The sequence below is a fragment of the Miscanthus floridulus genome, chromosome 6, assembly GCF_019320115.1.
Source record: "Miscanthus floridulus cultivar M001 chromosome 6, ASM1932011v1, whole genome shotgun sequence".
Lineage (NCBI taxonomy): Eukaryota > Viridiplantae > Streptophyta > Magnoliopsida > Poales > Poaceae > Miscanthus > Miscanthus floridulus.
In genome coordinates this window covers 114,641,990-114,663,830 of record NC_089585.1, presented here as the reverse complement: position 1 = coordinate 114,663,830, position 21,841 = coordinate 114,641,990, and the positions used below count along the sequence as shown (strand labels likewise).

The window sequence follows — 21,841 nt, the reverse complement described above, 5'->3', positions numbered from 1 at the left end:
GTCTACGTCGTGTGGCTAGTCATTGTGGTTGCAGGACAGACACGACGCAAGACGTGTACATTCCTTCCGCAGGAAGAGGAGGCTTGGGTTCCTCTAGTCAAGCAGCTATAGGGGATGGGGACGAGGACGAGGAGGAGGACGACGACGATGACGTGGACAAGAGGCACGATGAGCTTGACCCCTCTTAGCTCCATGACGCTCCCTCGACTCATCCTACACCGCCTCTAGGCACTAGACGACGCCATCCGCGTTACCCTTACACTCCAGGCACCAGCGCTCTAGGTCACAAGGGTAAGGGCAAGAGTAGGAGGCAGTGAGGGATGTGGTAGCTGTTAGTATGAACTATCATGGATTTTGTATTTACTTTTCTATAACTATTTGGGACTGTATGGACATTGTGGACTATTTGGACTTTGCATGACATATTATGTTGGTTGTGATGTTTGTTGTGGTTGCATTATGCTCCTTGGATGATTAAATGTTTGGAATATATATTGATGTCTCTGTTTGTAACTGTGGATGCTCCTAAAACAAGACCGTATCTTGTGAATTTTTCCCGTGAACCTTTAATCATACTATACTTCTACAAAGGCATAAATGTAGTACACAGATTAACTATAAATTTATTAGAACGTGTATAATCCAAATGTATTGTACATACGCTTTGTAGATGAATCTAGGATTATCAAGTAACAGTGAACAAATCTATGCTTTTCAGATAATAAACATAGACTTTTTAGATACACGGACAGCATCAAATTATCACATCACTGATATAGTACTGGCATGCAAGGAAGCACAACTCCACTCTATCTCCACCATCCATCTTATGATTGTTTGATCCAAGGGCTGAGGTGAAGAGGCACATGGATCGCTGACATGGCACATTGAGTGGCCTCCATTCCTCCTCTCAACCTATAAATAACCACTCACTCCCTCTCATTCACACACACAACAAGGAAGAAGAACACTCCTCAGCATTTGCTTTCGTTGCAGTACCAATGTTTAGAGGGTCGCCCAGAGGGAGAGAAAAGGGGAAGGAAACTACCTAGGGGTGGGAGGGTCCTCTTGATCCCAATTTCTTTGAGGAAGCTCTTTATGAGAGGTTCTCAGTTGAGAGCAAAAGTGATTTCACCAAAGAGACACCACTGAGAGGATACGATGAAAGAAAAGAAGAGTGGCCAAAATGCATGCATGGTGAGGACTGCCTAGTGCAGATGTTCACCGAGGGAATAGATGGAGGTCGTCGTTTCTTCAAATGCCCACGAGCATGGGTAATTGCTATTACTATTTGTTTCTTCAATATGTTTGTCTTGTATATCACTTACACGACATACTTATTGTAGTCTTCCTTGGCCGAAGAAAACTATGTGTTCAGTAGGTGGGTCGATCCTAAACCTATTTATCCGCATGCGGAGTACATCTACTACCTACAGGATCGTATCTTCGATCTAGAAAGAGAAGTTAGCAGCGGCTACAAGGGCGCCGAATAGGACGACAACAACAATGGTGCCGATTCACAGGAGGCACTCTGCAATGATCCATATTGCACCTGCCCTAACCACAAGAACAAGGGGCCTCCCCCGTCACTCCCGCCACCACCACCACCAACAATGGGAGGCTACTATGGAGAAGGTGCAACACAATTTGCTATATGGCCACACTACTAGGATGACTTTATCTTTTTCACATGTATCCATATTTAATTACCTAAGGCATGTTAGGTTTAATTACCTAGGCATGGTTTAATTACCTAAGGCATGTTAGGTTTAGTCAAAGGAAACTCTATACCTAGGTTCGGTACATATAGTCACATGCCATTTAATATGTTTTGTGTGTTGATTTATATAATGTCGTACGTCGTTAGGTTTTTTTGCAGCACGTGTTCACATTTCAATACGTCCATATCATTAAGCGGAATATTAAGACCATAGATAATAAAAACAACCACATAATGAAAAGTTCAATATTATGCCACATTACACAACATATTAATACTACAACTACGTGTCGACAGTAGACATAGGGGCAAATGCACTTCCAAATCCTCAGTCTAAAACGTACTGAGTAAGCAACTCATCATCCGAGTACCAGTCCTCTACTACAACCCTGTTGCTGTGGCTAGGCTCAACTGCGTTGCTCTGACCTGCCTGTCGCTTGTAGTAAGCAGCCTGAGTGAAGAACGCATCGTCATCCTCCTCCGCCTATAAGCCCGCCTCTGCTAGAGCGATGAGCTCACTCAGTCTACCAGTGTCGTCCTCAGCCTCCTGCACCTAATGCCCGCCTCTACTAGAGCGATGAGCTCGCTAAGTCTGCCAGTGTTGTCCTCAGCCTCCTACGCCTGCATGCCCGCCTCTGCTAGAGCAATGAGCTCACTCAGTCTGGCAGTGTCGTCCGTATCCTTGTCTCTCTCATCAGACAACACAATCGGTGATTGAACGGTGCGACCAACTCGTGATCTATGGTCATCTAACTTCTTCTCCTCATACCTTGCACGAGCCACCTCTGTAGCATATTCCCCACTGCAACCAATCCCTTTTTGTATAAAATGCAATCAGTTAGCAACGTGATTATATTATATTTAAAACCAGGCAACGAAAAAAGGTTTTCAAGCACTCACTGGCACATAATGTAGCAACATGCTTGTTCAAGACCTGCATCTGTACTCTTATCTCCTCCCTTGCCTCATTCCTTGCCCTCTCCTCCTCTAACGTCATCCGCCTCTCCAATCCCTATTTGTTAAGCCCAACATCGATCGGGTTACAAATACCGCGCTGTCTAGCAAACTCATGCATTTTTTCTTTGTGATGTTTAACGAATAGGTTGACGTAGTCAGGTCCATATCCCCTCTTCCATGCAATTAGTTGCCTCTTCTTCAGTTCATCCAAGAACTTAGCTTGACCATCATAATATTCCTAACTGCATTTCCTAGTGCTATGTTCAAAAGAAATATTATATCATATATGTCTTAGCAAAACAAACAAAATACGATTTCATGTTTACCAGAAAAATAACGAACCTCATCATACTCAATTATATGGCCGTAATAATGGCCTGTTCCAAGCTCCGAAGGGACTAGGCCATAGTTGGATTTTATACCACATTCGCACATGATAGGATGTACTTTGCAGATTACCCTTTCTTTCTTCTTTTCCTTAACCCTCCGCGGTTCTTCCGGCCATTGGTTCTTAGGACCATACAACCACTCCTTGAAATGACACTTCGCCATTGAAAACACCTAAATAATGAGACATTAGTACATGAACACATATAGCTCAAGATTTCAACACATACACTTTGTACTTACTTCATGCTTGTTTGGACACACAAACTCCAATATATTCTCAGGGTTTATCATAGCTCGATCTCCGTAATCGCACAGAGGAGGTTCATCGAGTCGTCTAACTGCGGCTAGGTGCTTCTCCTTAGCCGTCATTGGCGGAGGGTTAGGGGGGATGGAACCTACCGCTTGAAGTGCTCACGTGGATGTCTCCCTCTAAACCAATCGTCGAACAAAAGGTACCTAGGATCAAACTTGTCTGCACTATCGATCCACTGAAAGAAAAAACACCTCTCATGGTCCTACACAACGAGATTCTAATAAAATATTAGTAGCATACTTACACAAATAAAGAAAAAGGATAGTGCAAACAATTTCTTACATTAAACTGACTACATGTGTAGAAGCAACGCGCCGTTGTGTCCGGATGTTTCGATTAAAAAACATGGGCCGGGAAACCACAGTCACAGTTAGGGACAGGGAGGTCAGGAGGGACGGGGGCATCTTTGCTAGACGTGTCGGGGTATAATTCTCGAGGACGACCCCATTTTCGCCAAAACTCCTCCCAAAACATTTCTTGCATCTAACAAAACAGATGTAATTTAACAAACATAAATCAAAACATCACAAATAAATATCAATGAGAACCATAACTACAATACAACCAATTTCATTCTAAGAACCGAAAGCAGTTAACATTAAACCCTAAACCTAGGATTTCTCATTTGATCCACAACAACGAACCCATAACATAACTACATGCGCCTAGGTTTGCTAGCTTTTTCCACGCCTTGGAATCAACCTATGGTTGTATAATACATATATTGAGGGATACAATGAAACCCTGAGTGATGACGATTCTTAGGTCCAAAAATCCGACTAATATATACCTAATTGATGCGAAAAAACAAGGAGGGGAGCGAGGATACCTTGCTCTCGAAGATCTACGGATCAAATCAAGGTTTTCAAGGTCCAATATGTCGATTCGTGATGTAGGGTGAAGTGGGGAGAGAAAAACCCGAGAGGGAGAAGAAAGAAGAGGAAGAACGCTCGAGCAAGAAGGTTGGGCCGGGGTTAAATGCAGGGAGCTCGACGCTAGTCACTACAGCGCCGAGCTCGGCGCCAAGATCTACGGCGCCGAGCTCGGCGCTAGTCACTCTGGCGCCGAGCTCCCTGGCAGGTCATGGACCGTGCCTAGGAGCTCGGTGGGCGGTAGAGCTAAGAGTCCATTTCCTAAATTCTTTCTGTCAGGTATCTATTTGTGAGAAATTTAAAAAAAGGGCTAAATTATAAAAAAATCCGGTGACCCTGTCGCTCCATCATCAGCTTTGACAGTTCGTCGCTGGAAGCCTCATCCGAGACGGCGCGCAGGACGGTGCGCCACACGAGAGAGCGCCGTCGCGCGTGAATGGAGCCGAGCGCGTCCGCTCCTGCCAGCTCTGATGGAGAGAGCGAATGAAGCCGAAGGGAAGAAAAATCAAAGCCAACAAGTGACTGACAGATGGCCCCATGAGCTGAGAGGAAGAACACCCTCTAGATCTGATTTAGAGGGCTCTAAATCAGATCTAAATCAGAGCTGGCAGGAGCTCCTCCAAAAACAGCTTCGGTTCTGACTCGTCGGAAGAGCAGATTCTTGTAGCAAGTTGAAGCCGTTTTCGTGAATTGCAAAACAGTTTCCGCAGGTAGTCCGTAATACTATTATTTTAACTTTTTTCTTTTTTCTTTTCTTTTTTCTCTTTTCTTTTAATTTCTCTCTTCCTACCTTATCTGGTCGCTCACGGTATGCAACCGCACATCCGCACGCGAGTACGCGCTCATCTTCAACCTCTGGAAGTCGCATGCTTATCCCGCTGCCGCCCGCACCTGGGAGCGCGCCCGGCCACGGGCCACTGCCGTCGCGCCTCCCTCCCCCACGCTAGCAGCTCCGCCTCCCCGCCGCGCGTCCATTCGTGCTCCCTGGCCGCGTGTCCCTTCCTCCTCGCCCAGAGCTCCACCGCCCGGTGGCCCCGCGCTCGCCGCGCCCGGCGGCCCCGTGCGCCCCGGCTACCGAGCTCCGGCGTCCCGCGCCCGCACGGCGGCGGACGTCGGCGTGGGGGCAAATCCGCCATCGTCCTGCGTTGGGCCCACAGCAGCTCACGGGAGCCGGGCGAAGCTACATTTTTCGGCTTCAGCTCCGTCCCCCATCTCCGCTCTCTCTCAGCGCGATTTACGGGACTTCTCCCGTAGAGCTGCTGTCGGCAGGCCCGTTTGGTTGCTGGAGTCGTAAAACAGCCCCCGGAGCTGTTCCGGGACCAAACGGCCCCTCGGATAGTCAGATTTGCCGCTCTGTCAGTCTCGGCTGACCCAGACACACACGAGAGGGAGAGGGAGAGGGAGAGGGAGAGGAGGGCGAGCGGCACCGGCATGGCGGCGGCCGTCCTAGCGCCCAAGCCGCCTCCTTCGCTGCCTACCAGGGCCTTTGCATCCTCCTCCCCATCGCCCTCACGGTTCGTCCCTGCTTGCATCTCCCCGTGGCATCCCCTGAGAAGATTGCTTCTCCGCCCCATTCCGTGCGCCTCATCGCCGTCCTCCTCCGTCTTGATGCTGGACCCGGACCCGGACCTCGAGCCTGAGCTTGCCCACGATAGAGACGGAGATGGAGCCCAAGACGAGGCGCCGGAGTCCAGGCCCCGCCGCATCGCCCTCTTCGTCGAGCCCTCGCCCTTCGCCTACGTCTCCGGCTACAAGAACCGCTTCCAGAACTTCATCAAGTACCTCCGGGAGATGGGCGACGAGGTGATTGTGGTCACTACGCATGAGGGCGTGCCTCAGGAATTCCACGGAGCCAAGCTAATTGGGTCATGGAGGTGAGCTTGCTAGCTTTCCCCTTCTAATTTTTACTATTGCTCTCTCTATCGTCTCTGCTGCTGAATGCTGATACCACCAATAATAACAACCCTGTTTGATTTGATCCCAGCTTCCCTTGCCCCTGGTATCAGAAGGTTCCGCTCTCGCTAGCCCTCAGTCCTCGAATCATCGGAGAAGTTGCTAGATTCAAGCCTGACATTATTCACGCCTCTTCCCCTGGGATAATGGTCATTTCCACTACACTTGCTCACTACGCTGTATTATCCCTTCTTCATATTTCTGCTAACTGTTTCTTTCCTTCTTGGCAGGTATTTGGCGCGCTTATCATAGCAAAGTTGCTCTGCGTCCCTCTGGTACTGTCATACCACACGCACGTTCCAATGTGAGTTTCTCCTTCCAAATGTATCTCAATTGTCAAAGAACTGAATCAGATTTATTCACCGCTCTCCACTGCCAGTTACTTGGCATACTGCTCCTCTCATATACTGCTTTTCACCAGCATACTCATCGAACCACCAGTTTGAAACGTGAAACGAAAAACAAGGCCTGTGAGTATTTCTAGTATTTCATAACCCAGACAATTTGAGTGTGCAGCAAGAGAATGGCAACTGGAACAAAGCATAGTCATCTTCTCTTTAGCTTGGCTAAAAGCCTAAAACCACATCAACCTAATTGGAGGCTCCTTAAAAATCTTTGTTCGGACTTGTTGGCATTCTGTAGAGGACTCCTATGTGAATCATATCCTAGCATCATAGTTTTTACCTGCACGGCTGCATGGAGAACTGAACCTTTTGATTATTGCAGTTATATACCCAGATATACTTTCAGCTGGCTTGTCAAGCCCATGTGGCTAATTATAAGTAAGTTTTCAATCATTTATCACAGGAATGCATTTCTGTTTGCATGATTAAGTGACCGATATGTTTCTCACTTGATATAGAATTCTTGCACCGAGCTGCAGACCTCACACTGGTACCATCCGTTGCGATCGGCAAGGATCTTCAAGCTGCCCGTGTTACAGCAGGTTTACTTAACAATTTTATCTGTACTTTCTTGTTCTTGTTAATTGTACCATCTCTCAAACGGTGCATGTTTCCAGCCAATAAAATACGCCTTTGGAACAAGGGTGTTGATTCAGAAAGCTTCCATCCTCGTTTTCGCAATATGGAAATGCGTTCAAGGCTAACGTATGTATATTCTTCTACCCATCATGCAGTTTTGTATTTGTCCATTTCAATGTCTGAGTAGTTATTACAACAACAACAAAGCCTTTAAGTCCCAAACAAGTTGGGGTAGGCTAGAGTTGAAACCCAGCAAAAGCAATTAAGGTTCAGGCACGTGAATAGCTGTTTTCCAAGCACTCCTATCTAAGGCTAAGTCTTTGGGTTTGACACCATGCCCAAATCGCGACACGGCGCGTCACCAAGGGGGTGTCGACCCGGCCCTTGCCCATTTAACACCATACCCGGGTTCCGATATGGCGCGTCGCTAAGAGGGTTACGCCCCAACGGTTTTCTTTCGGGTTTCATCTCCATTAGAATGGCTAGATTTAACGTTGGCTCGCCATGCCTATCACAACCCTACTCCTTTACCAGGGCTTGGGACCTGCTATGTTGAGACAACATAGGTGGAGTTAATGTCTGAGTAGTTATTGCGATGAGCAAATATTTTCTTAGATACACATGCCTAACTGTGGTGCTAATGTGTTCTGGTTTTCGTTGGAGCAGGAATGGCGAACCAGAAAAGCCACTTATATTTTATGTTGGGCGCTTAGGAGTTGAGAAAAGCTTGGATTTTCTTAAGAGGTGAGCCCTTTATGTGCCTGGTATTTTGAATGCTATGGACTATGGTATGTACAAGGTTGATGCTGGATCGTAGGTTTGTTATTTTGCAGAGTCATGGATCGACTTCCAGGAGCAAGGATCGCATTTATTGGAGATGGCCCATTCAGGTCAGCATTGTTATTTCCTGGCCCTTATGCTTTAGTATTGAACCAAGAAGTGATTTGGTTTTCTTGTGGATTAGTGGGGGGAGATTTGAAAAAGGGGGGAATGTGATTCTGTCTTTCTGTGCAGGGCTGAGCTTGAGCAGATGTTCTCAGGTATGCCGGCGGTGTTCACGGGCATGTTGCAAGGGGAAGAGCTATCACAGGCCTATGCTAGCGGGGATGTGTTTGTGATGCCTTCTGAGTCAGAGACGCTGGGGTTTGTGGTGCTGGAGGCCATGTCATCGGGAGTTCCGGTAGTGGGGGCTCGCGCTGGAGGAATACCTGATATCATACCTGATGATCAGGAGGGGAAGACGAGCTTTCTGTACACACCAGGGGATGTGGATGACTGTGTTGGCAAGATCGAGCAGCTCCTGTCGAGCGAGGACCTGAGGGAGGCCATGGGGAGGGCTGCCAGGAAGGAGATGGAGAAGTTTGACTGGCGAGCAGCGACGAGGAAGATCCGGAACGAGCAGTACAGTGCTGCGATCTGGTTCTGGCGCAAGAAGAGGGCGCAGCTACTGCGGCCCCTCCAGTGGGTGCTGCGGCTGCTGAGGCCGACAACGCCTGGGGCTGCCAATGCTGATGCTGTAGCGAAGCAATCATGAATCATAGGAGGAGACTATTATGGTTGGTGGTCCCTTTTTTCCCCCTTTCCTTGTATAAAATGGGCGGAGGACGCTATGGCAGATGATTGGATATGTTTCAGGATTAGAGGGGGAGGAAACTCAAGCTTCGGCATTCCGATTCACTGAAGAATATAATGAACAGTTTAGGTTGTTAGATTGTAAATCGTCCGTGTCTATGTAATGCTTCTTCTTGGCTTGCTACACTATATAGTACTAGTATTGATCCTTTAGTAGGAATTTGGTCTGCAGTCGACAATGATAATAATAATAATATATCTTGAATAATAAATAGTTTTTTTTTGTAATCATTCAGTCAGCTTGCTTTCTCTTTCTAGTAGCAAAGAAGGTGAAACGAACTGCAAAGTGTTTCAAACTTGTGCTGTGAGAGTGACTGCAAAATAAATTTCCTCTTTTTTGTGGCGAAGAAAGTTTAAAGGAAAATTTTGATGTTCTGGATTTTTTTTATGGATATTTTTCTCACTTTTATAAACTAAATCTATTTTTAGAAGCTTCTAGAGATATTTTCATGAGCTCTAAACATTTTATTTGCATTTATCATGCATTGCTGTATATTTAGGATTTTTCTCAAGATTTTTAGAAACTTACACATTTTTCATGGTCTAAAAAATATATCTTTTTAAAATAAAATAGGATGAACCCACCTTACGAGTCACTTCAAACCAGGGCAGGTGGTAATTTTAACAGTTTTGAGAGTTGAAGATGATATTTAAGTTTAAGGAAAAATTGGTAGTTCAAAGAGCTTAAAAGGATTTTTTTTGTAAGTTTAAATTGTACTGGTGGAGATGCACGTGCGGCACGCACTGTGTCTAAAAAAAATCTTCCATAATAGAAGAATACTAATCAAATTTGTAAGTCTAATTATTGTAAATACAAAATCAGAATATTTTTCGAATGCATATACCTTAACCATAAAGCTTGATTTATCTAATGCATAGAAGCAGTCTCAAACTCATATCACCATTGACCTAGTCACAAACTCGGAAAGAATATTATTTCTAATGCATAGAAGCACAACGACAAAATATTGATTTTTCTATTGTGTAGAAGCCATCACAAACTCAAATCAATATTATTCTAGGCCCAAAGTAATAAACAATTACCATCACCTCTGGGCATACACATTTATTCAGTATCTGATTTTTCTATGTTTTGTATGACATCCATCGCGATCTCAAGAGAAGACCACCGTTTGCGGGATCAACTATCCAATTCCAGTTACGGAATGTTTTCCAGCTACCCTGCATTTAAACATCTCTATTAACTGAGAAGTGGGAGCACATTTTATAATGAAGAAAACATATGAATTGGTTTCAGAAAGGAATAAGACCACACACAAACAGAGCGCTCAACAAAATTCTGCACTTACGCCGGCTGGAACTTGTCTGTATAATAGTAAGAACAGCTAGACTGAAAGGTAACAACAATTGTATGTAACCAAGTTAATTTACAATGTAACTATAGTAGAAACAGGTTATAATAAAGACTCGAATGTAACAACAAATTACAGGGTAAGCACCATGACTCTGAACCAAAAATAGAGTGAAGCCGAAAACAATATTGACTGCTGTAGAACTTAAATATGACTGATAACACTGAAACATTGAGTCAAAAACTTTATAGAGAACTTGTAGTGCCTTCTAATGATAGCCCTGAAACTTTAGAGGATAAGCAACATGGCTCTGAATCAAAAACAGATAACTGAAACTCTAGTGAAGCTGAAACAAGATTTTATAGTGAAGCCGAAATCAAATTGACTCCAGCATGGCTCTGAATCAAAAAAACAGATAACTGAAACTTTATAGTGTAGCTGAAAACAATATCGACTCCAATATATGTTCATTAGATTAGAAGGAAAAAACAAGATTTTACAGTGAAGCCGAAAACAATATTGACTCCTAGTCTCTTATAGATGTGCAGTTATGCATGTATTGACCCTAAGACCCTGTTAAACTTCGATTTTTCCTAAATTTAATATTGTTCTGTCTAATCACAATAGGTGGAGACGTGGAGTAAGTAATACCAGTAACTCACAATTGGTAGAGGTGAGCCAAATTGAGTTTGATAGTCCAATACCAAATGAATTGGATGGGATCCGATCCTCCTAATGACAATTACCTTGGGAGATCAAGCTCCAGCTGTCTAGCAACAATTGATCATGATGCATGAACTCAACAATACTGGTGGCACCAAATTTGCTCAATAAACATCCCTTGCCTATCTTCGAACCCCTTCAAAGCACTATACAAATAAAGGAAGTTTGAACAGTATGGTTTGCAAACAAAAAATGATGCTTGCACATGTACAGTCATACCATGCCTGAAACAATTAAAAAATGATGCAAAGAAAAGAACTTCAGAACTAAAACCTTAATGTTAAAATATCAAGGTAACGAATCCTTATTGTCGACATTTAATTAAACGCTACAATTTGGATGTTTAAATGTAAATAAGTAGTTTCTCAGACAAGCTAGAACACCACCACCTGGAATGACAATATGCTGTTAGGCATTCGGAAATCTATTATGTGCTATATAACATGTGGACTGGAAACTATATTTTGTAGGATCAAATTCTAGCATGCCTGATAAGTGGAAGGCATAGCTGTAGTATGATAGTTACTGCATATAGTAGCCATGCACGTGCCTATGAAAAAAAATTATAAACATCAGAGGAACTGTAATGTCATTTTTTACAATTCTTCATCATCATTGTCCTCCCCCATATCATGTTCATCTTCATACGTGTAGTAAAGTCCATCACATATTTCCTCGGTCAATGACCTTAGCTCTAGGCTCACTCTCCTCAGTCTCTTCTTGTTGATTCAGCAGAGTGCCATCTGCTTGACAATGCCATCTGGTGATTTTCTTTGAGGTATGGAGGCAGAGTTTCACTGAAAAATCCAGCATTACATAAATGGAGATGAATGTGAACAAGCAGTTAGGTCAAGTAATTTACACATGCTCTAGATTCCCATATGAAGCTGAAATTATTCAGATTTTTTAGTTCTTAGAACCCAATAGCACCACATCATATTATTATCCCTATTATTTCTAACAATGGTAGCCAAACATACAAGTTGTCCTTCCATCTTTATGCCATTAATCAATTCTTCAAAAAAAAAACATGTAGCTGAAACCAAAGGAACTTCAGAGTATCACTTCTACAGGCCAATACTACTTTCCAAAGGGCATAAATGCTATGTTAATTGTCCAAGGAGCTAATCAACATATGTACATGCTTAACATGACAATAGTAATTTTTAATCCACAAAACATAATCACAAAGATTTAGAATAAGCGCATATATTGCAGTGAATAAGTCAAAAAATAAAGATAACAATAGTTGAAAATTTTATGAACTTTCACAAACTGGTATACTCTCTCAAATTAGATTCCAGTGTTTTCCTTTTTGAAACAATAGTTCAAAATTTTATGAACTTTCACAAACTGGTATACTCTCCGGTGTTTTTCTTTTTGAACAATTACATTGCAACTCCACTAATTACAGTAATAACCTTGTTTTGGCATTAAGAAAAACAACACAAAATAAAAAATGAGTTGTATGGCATGCAGACTGCCTATTGTAGGACTCATTGTATTGCAATGCTGGTGGCCTATCTATTTTATATTTCAAGTTCTGGACTGCTGAACCGTAGTTACTTCCTAGCAGGTTTCCTTTTACTATTTAGTAACCATGCACAAGTATCATCTCCTATCTAACAAACCAAAAAGACATATTTCTTTCTTCCAAAATTCAGACTTCACCCTTGCTCCATCTAGAACTATCTAACTGAAGAATTGATATATCTTTCTCTATGTAAAGTTCGCATACAGCAATTTGTCTGTCCAATATCTCCTCTCCTAAATCAGTAAAATTGCATGGGCATAGTTAATAAAAACCCAAGATATTTTTAATGTCATTGGTAACAAAGGCAAATAGATCAACAAATATGCACCGCAGGAAAAAAAAAAAGAAACATTGAAATACAGAAGTGTATTGAAGAGGAAGAAAGCAGCCCCCACCTTGGTGAGGAAAGCATGGTATGTTAATGCACAATAGAAAAAATAATATCTCCGCCAACTTTGTATGGCTCTGTATGCAGTATTGGAAAAGGTCAACTCATCAGTAAGCTTCGGTTGAATAAGGCTCTTCGCATAATGAATATATTTCTTCAGAAATTTGACAATTAGTCTGTCTTGCTTGGCTTTCTTGTCTCTTCTTCTATCCTGACCATGGAGCATTCTATCGTACTTAACAAAAAAATGGCTGCATTAGCATCACCGCCATCTTCTTCAGCATATCCCTCTTTATAAAAAGACCTCTTGCTCCTACAGTTATGAGGTCGTCTTTTATTAAGCACATGTAACGAATGGAAGAATTGAAAACAAATATATTCAACTGTAAAACAGCAAATCTACCTCCATCATCAGTGCAATATCTATGCATTTGTGCAACGTGAACAGCTGCAAAGCAGCAAGAATAATATATAAAAAAACTGACCTTGCCCATTGACTTGCATCGATGCTGCACGAACCAACAATAGTATTAATTTCCAATCTAAATGTCACTCTGAAACTGGAGAAAATGTATCAGTTCAGTCTAAAACAAATTGCTATTACTGATGACAGCCAAACATCATCTTCTGAAATTGCTACATAAACTCTCCATTGGCATCACCTTTGACGATTCATAATTCAGTACCAAAACTCATCATTTGAACAGAGGAGCAAGATATGGACAACAACAATCATGACAATTCATTGCTGGATTTTCTTTTTTGAATTAAAACATTTCTGCTCAGAGCAACACACTGCTATGAAAAAACTGAGAAACAAAATAAAATTAGCAAGTAAAACAACAGAGGGCCTGCTTGCTTCCTCCAATGTGTTGTTGTTGGCAGTGCAGACATGCTGGTCTTTGATCGACACACGCTGTCTTGGTCTACCTGACAAAATTGATTCATGAACAGTAACTTGTTGGTTTACATCAGCACCAATGAATGTATGAGCAACAAATGTGAGATCTCAGCCAATCAACGTTAAACATGCCTGAATTTTTTGCTATCTTGTAGAAACATATATGAATATAAATAAGAATAAAGGGCGTACCCAGTGCAGAGAGCTCCCGCTCTGTGCGGGGTCTGGGGAAGGGTGTCAGTCGCCTGTGCAATACGAGGAGACTGCGACTCGAACCCGGGACCTTCCGGTCAGAATAAATAGCACAACTTAGCAATCCCTTCCCATTGAAGTCTTGCTCAGATTAAAGTTATCTCCATGTGTATAATTGTAGCATATCTCAAGATATGGATAGATGGCATTCTGTTGGACGCCTGAAACTGGACATCGACAAGCTAGTACGTGCGTACAATGGCTTGCATTGAAGTTTACCTGACTGGTGATGGCGATTCTATTGGTGTGTTGGCGAGGGTACGGCGATTTCCAGCCTCGGAGGGCGAAAACCCCTCCGAATCCGCCTGCGGCGCTTTCCATTTTGTCAGCAAGGCCTCACCCTGGGGATCCGTCGGCAGCTCCAAGGCCCAAGAGGAAGCGTTCCCGCAACTTGAAGCTAGCTGGGCCAGAATGGGCCGCTTGCACCGCTTGTATTGAGAAGCCCACTCAAGAGTGAGATAAGAGGGGTCTGTGAGGGAGAGTGAATCATCTTGGAACCCTATACTTGTATTCACATTACATTACGTTGCAATAGAACTCGACCGTGGCCGGCCAGCTACCTCCCATAGCTACTGTTCCTCTTCCTCAATTCCGATTAGCGGCTTTGGCTGCTAACACTGGTATCGGAGCCGCCGATCTTCGGCCACCGCGCATGCTGGAGGACTCCCTCCCACCCGCCCACTCCCACTTCACTCGCCTCCAGCACTCCCACGGCGCCATGGATCCAGTAGTTCGCCAGATGTTCGATGATTTGATCCAGCGATTCGACTCTTTCCGATCCGAGTTCGACGGCCTCGGATCTCGCCTGGATCGTCGCTTCTTCCGACTTAGAAGCTGCCCGGTTCTAGCGCTATGCCGCCGTCGACAGTCGCCTCAACTCTCTGGAGCACTTCGCTTCCACCCAGTACACCGCAGCCATCGTTGCCAACAACTAGGGCGGCCACTTCTCCGAGCGCGTCAGCGAGTTGGAGGAGCGCGTCCACGATCTAGAGATGGTGCGCTACGTCAAGATCCAGGACGAGTGCGACGATCAGGGTCACCGCCCTCGAGTCCGCAGCGGAGGCGTTCGAAGCCTGGCGTCCCCGGATCGAGAGCTCCCTCTTCACCGTTCGCTCGGAGGTGGATCGGTTGTCCAAGCTCTTGGATCGAACCTGCGCTGCTCAAACTGATGGATCTCCTGAGCCCAAAGGTACACCGGAGTTGGTCGTCGGGCGAGCCCCTGCCGGAGCAATGACGGACTAGCCCAGTGGGCACGGCGTGGCCTCACCAACACGGGATGCGGGGTATGGTTTGGTCACGACCATAGCCCCGTTCCCGGTCAATGGTATGTTCCCCGCCCCCAAACCTCCTCCTCCTCCGCCGCCGCCGTTACAGTTCCCTCCTCCGCCACCGCCACCATATCCTCCTCCGGCACCGCCACCGTATCCTCCTCCTCCGCCACCGCTTACGTACCCTCCTCAGCCCCATTATCCGTATCCTCCTCCACCACCGCCAAAACCATACCCGCCGTCTCCGTTTTCACCTCCACACTATCCTCCCAATTCCGCTCCGCAGCCCATAACCCCAACTCATCCACCCCCCGTTCACCACCCTGCCCACCCACATCCCAATTTCATCCTCAATTCCCATCAGCCTAATTACCTTCCTCACCAAACCAACCCCAATTTAGGCCACCTCCCTAAGATATTGTTTCCTCAATTCGACGGGGATAATCCTAAACTGTGGCTGGTCACGTGCTCGCTCCCATTTTGAAATGTACTCGGTTCATCCCACGATCTGGGTTCGCGTTGCCACTCACCACTTCACCCATGCCGCAGCTCGCTGGCTTCAGTCTGTCGAGTCTGAAGTGCAGAACATATCCTGGGAGTCGTTCTCTAACCTCATCCATGAGATTCAGCCGTGATCAGCATGAGTTGCTGTTACGCCAACTTTTCCACATCAAACACACCTCCACCGTTTCCAATTACATCGAAAAGTTCACTGATCTTTTTGAACAACTCAAAGCCTATAATGCCAACCCTGATAAGCTCTACTTTACCACTCGCTTCGTTGATGGTTTACGCGAGGAGATTCGGTCTATTGTTATGGTTGCTCGACCCCAAGACCTCGATACTGCTTGTACTCTCGCCTTGCTACATGAAGAGGCGCTGGACCAAGGTATCCGCAAGGAGTTCAAGTGCTCGGAGGCATCCCCGTTCGCTCGTACGGCAACAATCAAGGGTGCTCTTCCGTTGCCTCCTCCACCCTAGGCGTCCCCAAGCTGTTCCTAAACCCGTTGCTGAGAAGCGAGTTCCGAACAAGTCTACTTCCATTGACGACAAGCTATCAACACTACGAAATTACCGTCGAGCTCATGGCCTCTGTGTTCGCTGCGACGACAAGTGGGCTCCAGGCCATCGATGTGCTCCGGTTCCACAAGTTCATGCTTTACAAGAAGTCTGGGATCTGTGTTCCGAGGCATTCCAGGAAGCTGACGATACTCCTGTCCAAGATTCTGAACAGACCACTGATGCTCAGGCACCCATGATGCTATCATCTGCAGTGGTCTCTGGTTCTGCTGCTCCAAGAACAATGCAATTCAAAGGTTCACTGCTGGGCCGTGAGATCATCATTGTGGTGGATTCAGGAAGCAGCCATTCCTTCTTGAGTTCCCTCCTTGCAACCGGTCTGCGAAACCTAAAGCCTCTTTTTAAACCGATGACAGTCAGAGTTGCTGATGGGGGATCTATTCTCTGCTCTGCTGAAGTTCGTTGCGCTGAATGGACAGTTCAAGGCCACAGTTTCCACTCTACTCTACGCATCTTGCAGTTGGGCTCCTATGACATGATTGTAGGTATGGATTGGTTAGAGGCCTTCTCACCTATGAAGGTTGATTGGCAACACAAGTGGATGAGTGTTCCTTATGGTCAGCGCCATGTTGTCCTTCAGGGCATGTTGTACCGGATTCCGATCAGCATTCTGTCATGCGACTTTGTCACATTGCTGCTTCTGCGCCTTTACCTGAACAACCTGAGCTTCCTGAAGACATCCAGCATCTCATTGAGGAATTTTCTAAGCTGTTCCAAGAACCGACTGAGCTGCCACCTCGCCGCCAGTGCAACCATCATATTCCTCTGGTTCCCGGTGCTCCTCCGGTTGCAGTCCTGTCAGTACCGCTACAAGCCGGTGCTCAAAGATGAGATTGAAAAACAAGTCTCCGAGATGCTGTAGCCAGGCATGGTACAGCCGAGCTCTAGCGCCTTCTCTTCACCGGTGCTCTTGGTCGGCAAGAAAGATGGTACGTGGCGGTTCTGTGTCGACTATAGGATGCTCAACGCCTTGACTGTCAAGAGTAAATTCCCTTATTCCAGTAGTGGATGAGCTGTTGGACGAGTTGTCACAAGCCCACTGGTTTTCTTGCTTGGATCTCCGGGCTGGCTTTAATCAGATTCGCCTGGCACCCGGTGAAGAACATAAAACGGCTTTCCAAACACATTGGGGTCAGTTTGAGTTTACTATCATGGCCTTCGGATTGACCGGTGCACTAAATACCTTCCAAGGCGCAATGAACACCACTCTGCACCCTCTGTTGCGTAAGTGTGCTCTGGTTTTCTTCGACGACATCCTGGTATACAGCCGTACTCTCGAAGACCACATTCAGCACCTACGCCAGGTCTTCACCCTGTTGGTAAGAGATCAGTGGAAAGTTAAGATCTCCAAATGTCGATTCGCCCAGCAGTCAATTTCCTACCTCGGACACATTATCAGCCATAATGGCGTGTCTACAGACCCCAGCAAGATTGAGTCTATCCAGCAGTGGCCTCAACCACAAAATATCAAAGAGCTCCGCAGCTTCTTGGGGTTAGCCGGTTACTACCGTAAGTTCATGAAGCACTTTGCTACGCTGGCAAGACCTCTGACTGCATCTTCTAAAGAAGGGATCTATATTCGTTTGGACTCTAGCTCATCAAGCTGCTCTGGATGCTTTGAAGTCTGTCCTTGTTTCAACTCCGGTGCTTGCACTTCCAGACTTTAGTAAGCCATTTCAGTTGCAGACGGATGCTAGCGACTCGGGTGTTGGCGTAGTCCTGTTACAAGATGGACACCCACTTGCTTTTGTCAGCAAATCACTTGCCCCCCGAATTAGAGATCTGTCTACTTATGAAAAGGAGTTCCTGGCCATCCTAGTGGCAGTCCAGCAGTGGCGGTCATACCTGTAGCATAGTGAATTTACAATATTCACCGACCAACGCAGCCTCATGCACATTACTGATGAGCGCTTGCAGACTCAGTGGCAGCTCAAGATGCACAACAAACTAGGCCTGGTCTTCAGTACAAGGTCATTTGCAAGCCCGGCACGTCAAATTCGGCCACCGATGCACTGTCTCGAAACATACCTGCGTTGTTTTGTTCATTCCTGCCCAAGACAGTGGTTGAAGTGGCTACCACTTGCAGAATACTGGTACAACACCAAACACCAATACACACTCAGCTCTAGGAAGGTCGCCGTTTGAGGTACTGTTCTGATCGATCTCCTCGTCATTTTGGTATTACTGACCTTGCTGCTTCCCCTGTGCTGGACGTGGCCTCCATGCTGGCGGAGCGAGCCACTATGCTCGCATCTGTATGCCAGCATCTTCTTCAAGCACAGCAGCGCATGAAGCATCAGGCGGACAAGAAGCGCTCAGAGTGTTTGTTCTAGGCTGGAGACTTTGTCTACCTCCACCTGCAACCTTACAGTTCAGTCATCATTGGCGCCGCGCTCCCACCACAAGTTATGCTTCGAATACTTCAGTTCGTTCAAGGTGCTGTCTAAGATTGGAGAGGTGGCGTACAAGCTTGAGCTTCCTCCGACGTCTTCAATCCACCTGGTGTTCCACGTCTCGCTTCTGAAAGCCGGTGTCATCCTCTGTTCCAACAGTCTCCGCAAGGCTCCCCGACCCTGACAACAACATGCAAGTACCTGATCAGTGTACTGCAGTTGAGGCTACACCAACGTGGTACCCATTCCGTCAAGCAGTTGCCTGATCAAGTGGTCCGACCTCGATGACGAGCTTGCTACCTGGGAGGACGCCGACGCCATCATGCAGCGTTTCCCTGGTACTCTGGCATGGGGACATGCCGGCACTCAAGGGGGAGGGATGTCAGCAGGCCTCACCCTAGGGATCTGTCGGCAGCTCCAAGGCCCAAGAGGAAGCGTTCCCGCAACGTGAAGCTAGCTAGGCCAGAAGGGGACGCTTGCACCGCTTGTATTGACAAGCCCACTCAAGAGTGAGATAAGAGGGGTCTAGTGAGGGAGAGTGAATCATCTTGGAACCCTATACTTGTATTCGCATTACATTACGTTGCAATAGAACTCAACCGTCGCCGGCCAGCAACCTCCCATAGCTACTGTTCCTCTTCCTCAATTCCTGATTTACGGCTTCGGCTGCTAACACATTCATTCCGAACGGATTCCTCCCAGGCTCCAATGGCCAAGGAGTGGTCGGCGGTGTAGTTTGGCGGCCGTGGCCAAGGAGCGGACGGCGGTGTAACACCCTTGATGTTACCAGAGAATCACTTACTAAAACATGTCATGAGCATCATACTTAAGGGTCTATTTGGATGTAGATATTGAGCCACTGGAATTATATTGGGTACCAATGCCAAATCAAATCAGTATTAGAAATGGACTAAATACCAAATCTCCTATTTGGATGTAGATGGATTTGCTATCTGGAATCGAGTGACACATCAAATGCCAATTCTTGTTTGGATGTACAGACCGTAGAATTCACTGTCTTCTTCCCCATCGCACGCACGATGACCTAGGCGCGCAGGCGGAGTCAGCCTTGGCCCCAGCCTTGGGCGCGCAGATGGAGGCGGAGGGGGCCTAGCCCTAGGCGCACATGCGGAAGTGGAGGCGAACTCTGCCGCGACGAGCTCGGGCGCGGAGGCGGAGGCAGACTCTACCGTGATGAGCTCGGGCGCGGAGGCGGAGGCAGATCCGGCCTGGGGCACGCAGACGGATGGAGGTGGACCCGACCCCGGCTACGATGGGCTCGAGTGCAGAGGTGGCCCTGAGGCCTCGACCACGACAGGCTCGAACGTAGAGACAAAAGCGGCCCCGGACTCTGCCGCGATGAGCTCAGGCATGGAGGCAACCATGGCCATGGGCCTGGCCCCGGTGGGTGTGGAGGTGTACTGTTGTGCCACGAGCTGGGCATGGGGTTGCTGGCGAGGAGGAAGAGAAGGGTTCACCGGCGGCGGGGAAGAAGAGAAGCTACGCTGGGACGAGCTCCACCTCCGTCGTACGGTGGGCCGAGTTCTAGCACCGACACCGGTCAAGCAGGAGCCTTCACGGCGGAGGTAGTTGGCGTCTTTCCTTCGTGCTTTTCGATTCTGTCCAATACGGTGTCTAATACGGAGGGGTCTGCCTTGTTATTCTAGGGGAGCGATTTTAGTTGCCATCTCGCAATGCTAAAGACATCCAAACATAATTGGAAAAACTCAATTCCAATTCCAAATCCTATCCCTGAATATCTACATCCAAACGCTACCTAAGGGTCTGTTTGTATGTAGATATTGAGGCACTAGAATTATATTGGGTACCAATGCCAAATCAGATCAATATTGAAATGGACTAAATACCAAATCTCTTAGTTTGGATGTAAATGGATTTGCTATCTGGAATCGCAGTGACACATCAAATGCTAATTCTTGTTTGAATGTACATACTGTGGAATTCACTGTCTTCTTCCCTATCGCACGCACGATGACCCAAGCGCGCAGGCGGAGGCAGCCTTGGCCCCTAGCCTTGGGCACTGTAGATGGAGGCGGAGGGGGCCTAGCCCTAGGCGCACATGCAGAAGTGGAGGCGGCCTCTGCCGCGACGAGTTTAGGGCACGGAGGTGGACTCTACCGTGATGAGCTCGGGCATAGAGGCAGGAGGCGGATCTGGCCTCGAGCACCTAGACGGATGGAGGTGGACCCTGACCCCGGCTACGACGGGCTCAGGCGCAGAGGTGGCCCTGAGGCCTCGACCACAATAGGCTCAAACACGAGGTGAAAGCGGCCCCAGGACTCTACCACGACGAAGCTCAGGCGTGGAGGACAGCCATGGCCATGGGCCTAGCCCCGGTGAGTGTGGAGGTGTACTGTTGTGCCACGAGATGGGCATGGGGTTGTTGGCGAGGAGGAAGAGAAGGGTTCGCCGACCACGGGGAAGAAGAAATGGTGCGCTGGGACGAGCTCCACCTCCGTCGTACGGTGGGCCGAGTTCTAGCACCGACGCCGGTCAAGCAGGAGCCTTCGCGGCGGAGGTAGTTTGGTGTCTTTCCTTCGTGCTTTTCGATTCTGTCCAATATGGTGTCCAATACGAGGGGTCTGCCTTGGTATTGAAGGGAAGCGATTTTAGTTGCAGTCGAATGCCGTGGAATTGCTCTTCAATGCCATCTCGCAATGCTAAAGGCATCCAAACAGCATAATTGAAAAAACTCAATTCCAATTCCAAATCCCATCCCTGAATATCTACAACCAAATGCTACCTAAGTGATATTGTATGTGGTGTGATGGATAGGTAAAGCATTGTAACTTAAACGAGTCGTAAAAATGTAAAACGAAAAGTTAATTCACGATTTATAAAGTTAGCAAGTAGAGATGTTAACTAATTTTTATTGAACAAAAACGCTATAAAACATATATGTGACTCCTTAATAAAGTTTGAAGTACACATTTTGTAGAAGATAGTGCAACTTTTGTTTTAAGAAGATAATAACGCTAGCTAACATTTCTAATAGCTTGGAAATCGAATTTGAAGCAAATCCAACTCACGACTTAGTTAATTTCTTAAGTCTGAAAATAGATTGACAAAGCTATGTTTGATAATTTATTCTGTAAAAATTGAGTTTAGGAGTTGTTTCGTTCTTTAGCTCTTGTTGATTGCCTAAGGT

General features: G+C 46.4%; 1 protein-coding gene and 1 long non-coding RNA gene across 8 annotated transcripts; one reads left to right on the top strand and one right to left on the bottom strand.

Annotated features, from left to right (window-relative positions):
- Positions 1 to 5,061: 5,061 nt before the first annotated feature.
- Positions 5,062 to 9,048, top strand: LOC136456653 (sulfoquinovosyl transferase SQD2-like). 3 transcript variants are annotated; one of them, XM_066456577.1, is made up of 9 exons: positions 5,062 to 6,126; positions 6,237 to 6,354; positions 6,436 to 6,509; positions 6,932 to 6,987; positions 7,089 to 7,151; positions 7,227 to 7,314; positions 7,855 to 7,932; positions 8,022 to 8,078; positions 8,203 to 9,048. In XM_066456577.1, exons 1-9 carry the CDS (start codon positions 5,684 to 5,686, stop codon positions 8,720 to 8,722), a joined length of 1,497 nt encoding a protein of 498 aa, XP_066312674.1. In that variant the 5' UTR covers positions 5,062 to 5,683; the 3' UTR covers positions 8,723 to 9,048. The 3 variants fall into 3 exon arrangements, with proteins under 3 accessions (XP_066312674.1, XP_066312672.1, XP_066312673.1); XM_066456576.1 differs by having other exon boundaries at positions 5,063 to 6,126; positions 7,068 to 7,151; XM_066456575.1 differs by having other exon boundaries at positions 7,068 to 7,314.
- Positions 9,049 to 9,713: 665 nt separating this feature from the next.
- LOC136456652 (uncharacterized) lies at positions 9,714 to 14,580 on the bottom strand. Of its 5 annotated transcripts, none has more exons than XR_010759503.1 (5): positions 13,872 to 14,580; positions 13,264 to 13,708; positions 12,786 to 13,091; positions 10,796 to 11,653; positions 9,714 to 10,002 (listed from the first exon to the last, which is right to left on the bottom strand). It is a non-coding gene; the product is annotated as an uncharacterized lncRNA (long non-coding RNA). The 5 variants fall into 5 exon arrangements; XR_010759504.1 differs by having other exon boundaries at positions 10,880 to 11,653; XR_010759505.1 differs by having other exon boundaries at positions 9,714 to 11,653; positions 13,182 to 13,708.
- Positions 14,581 to 21,841: the final 7,261 nt, after the last annotated feature.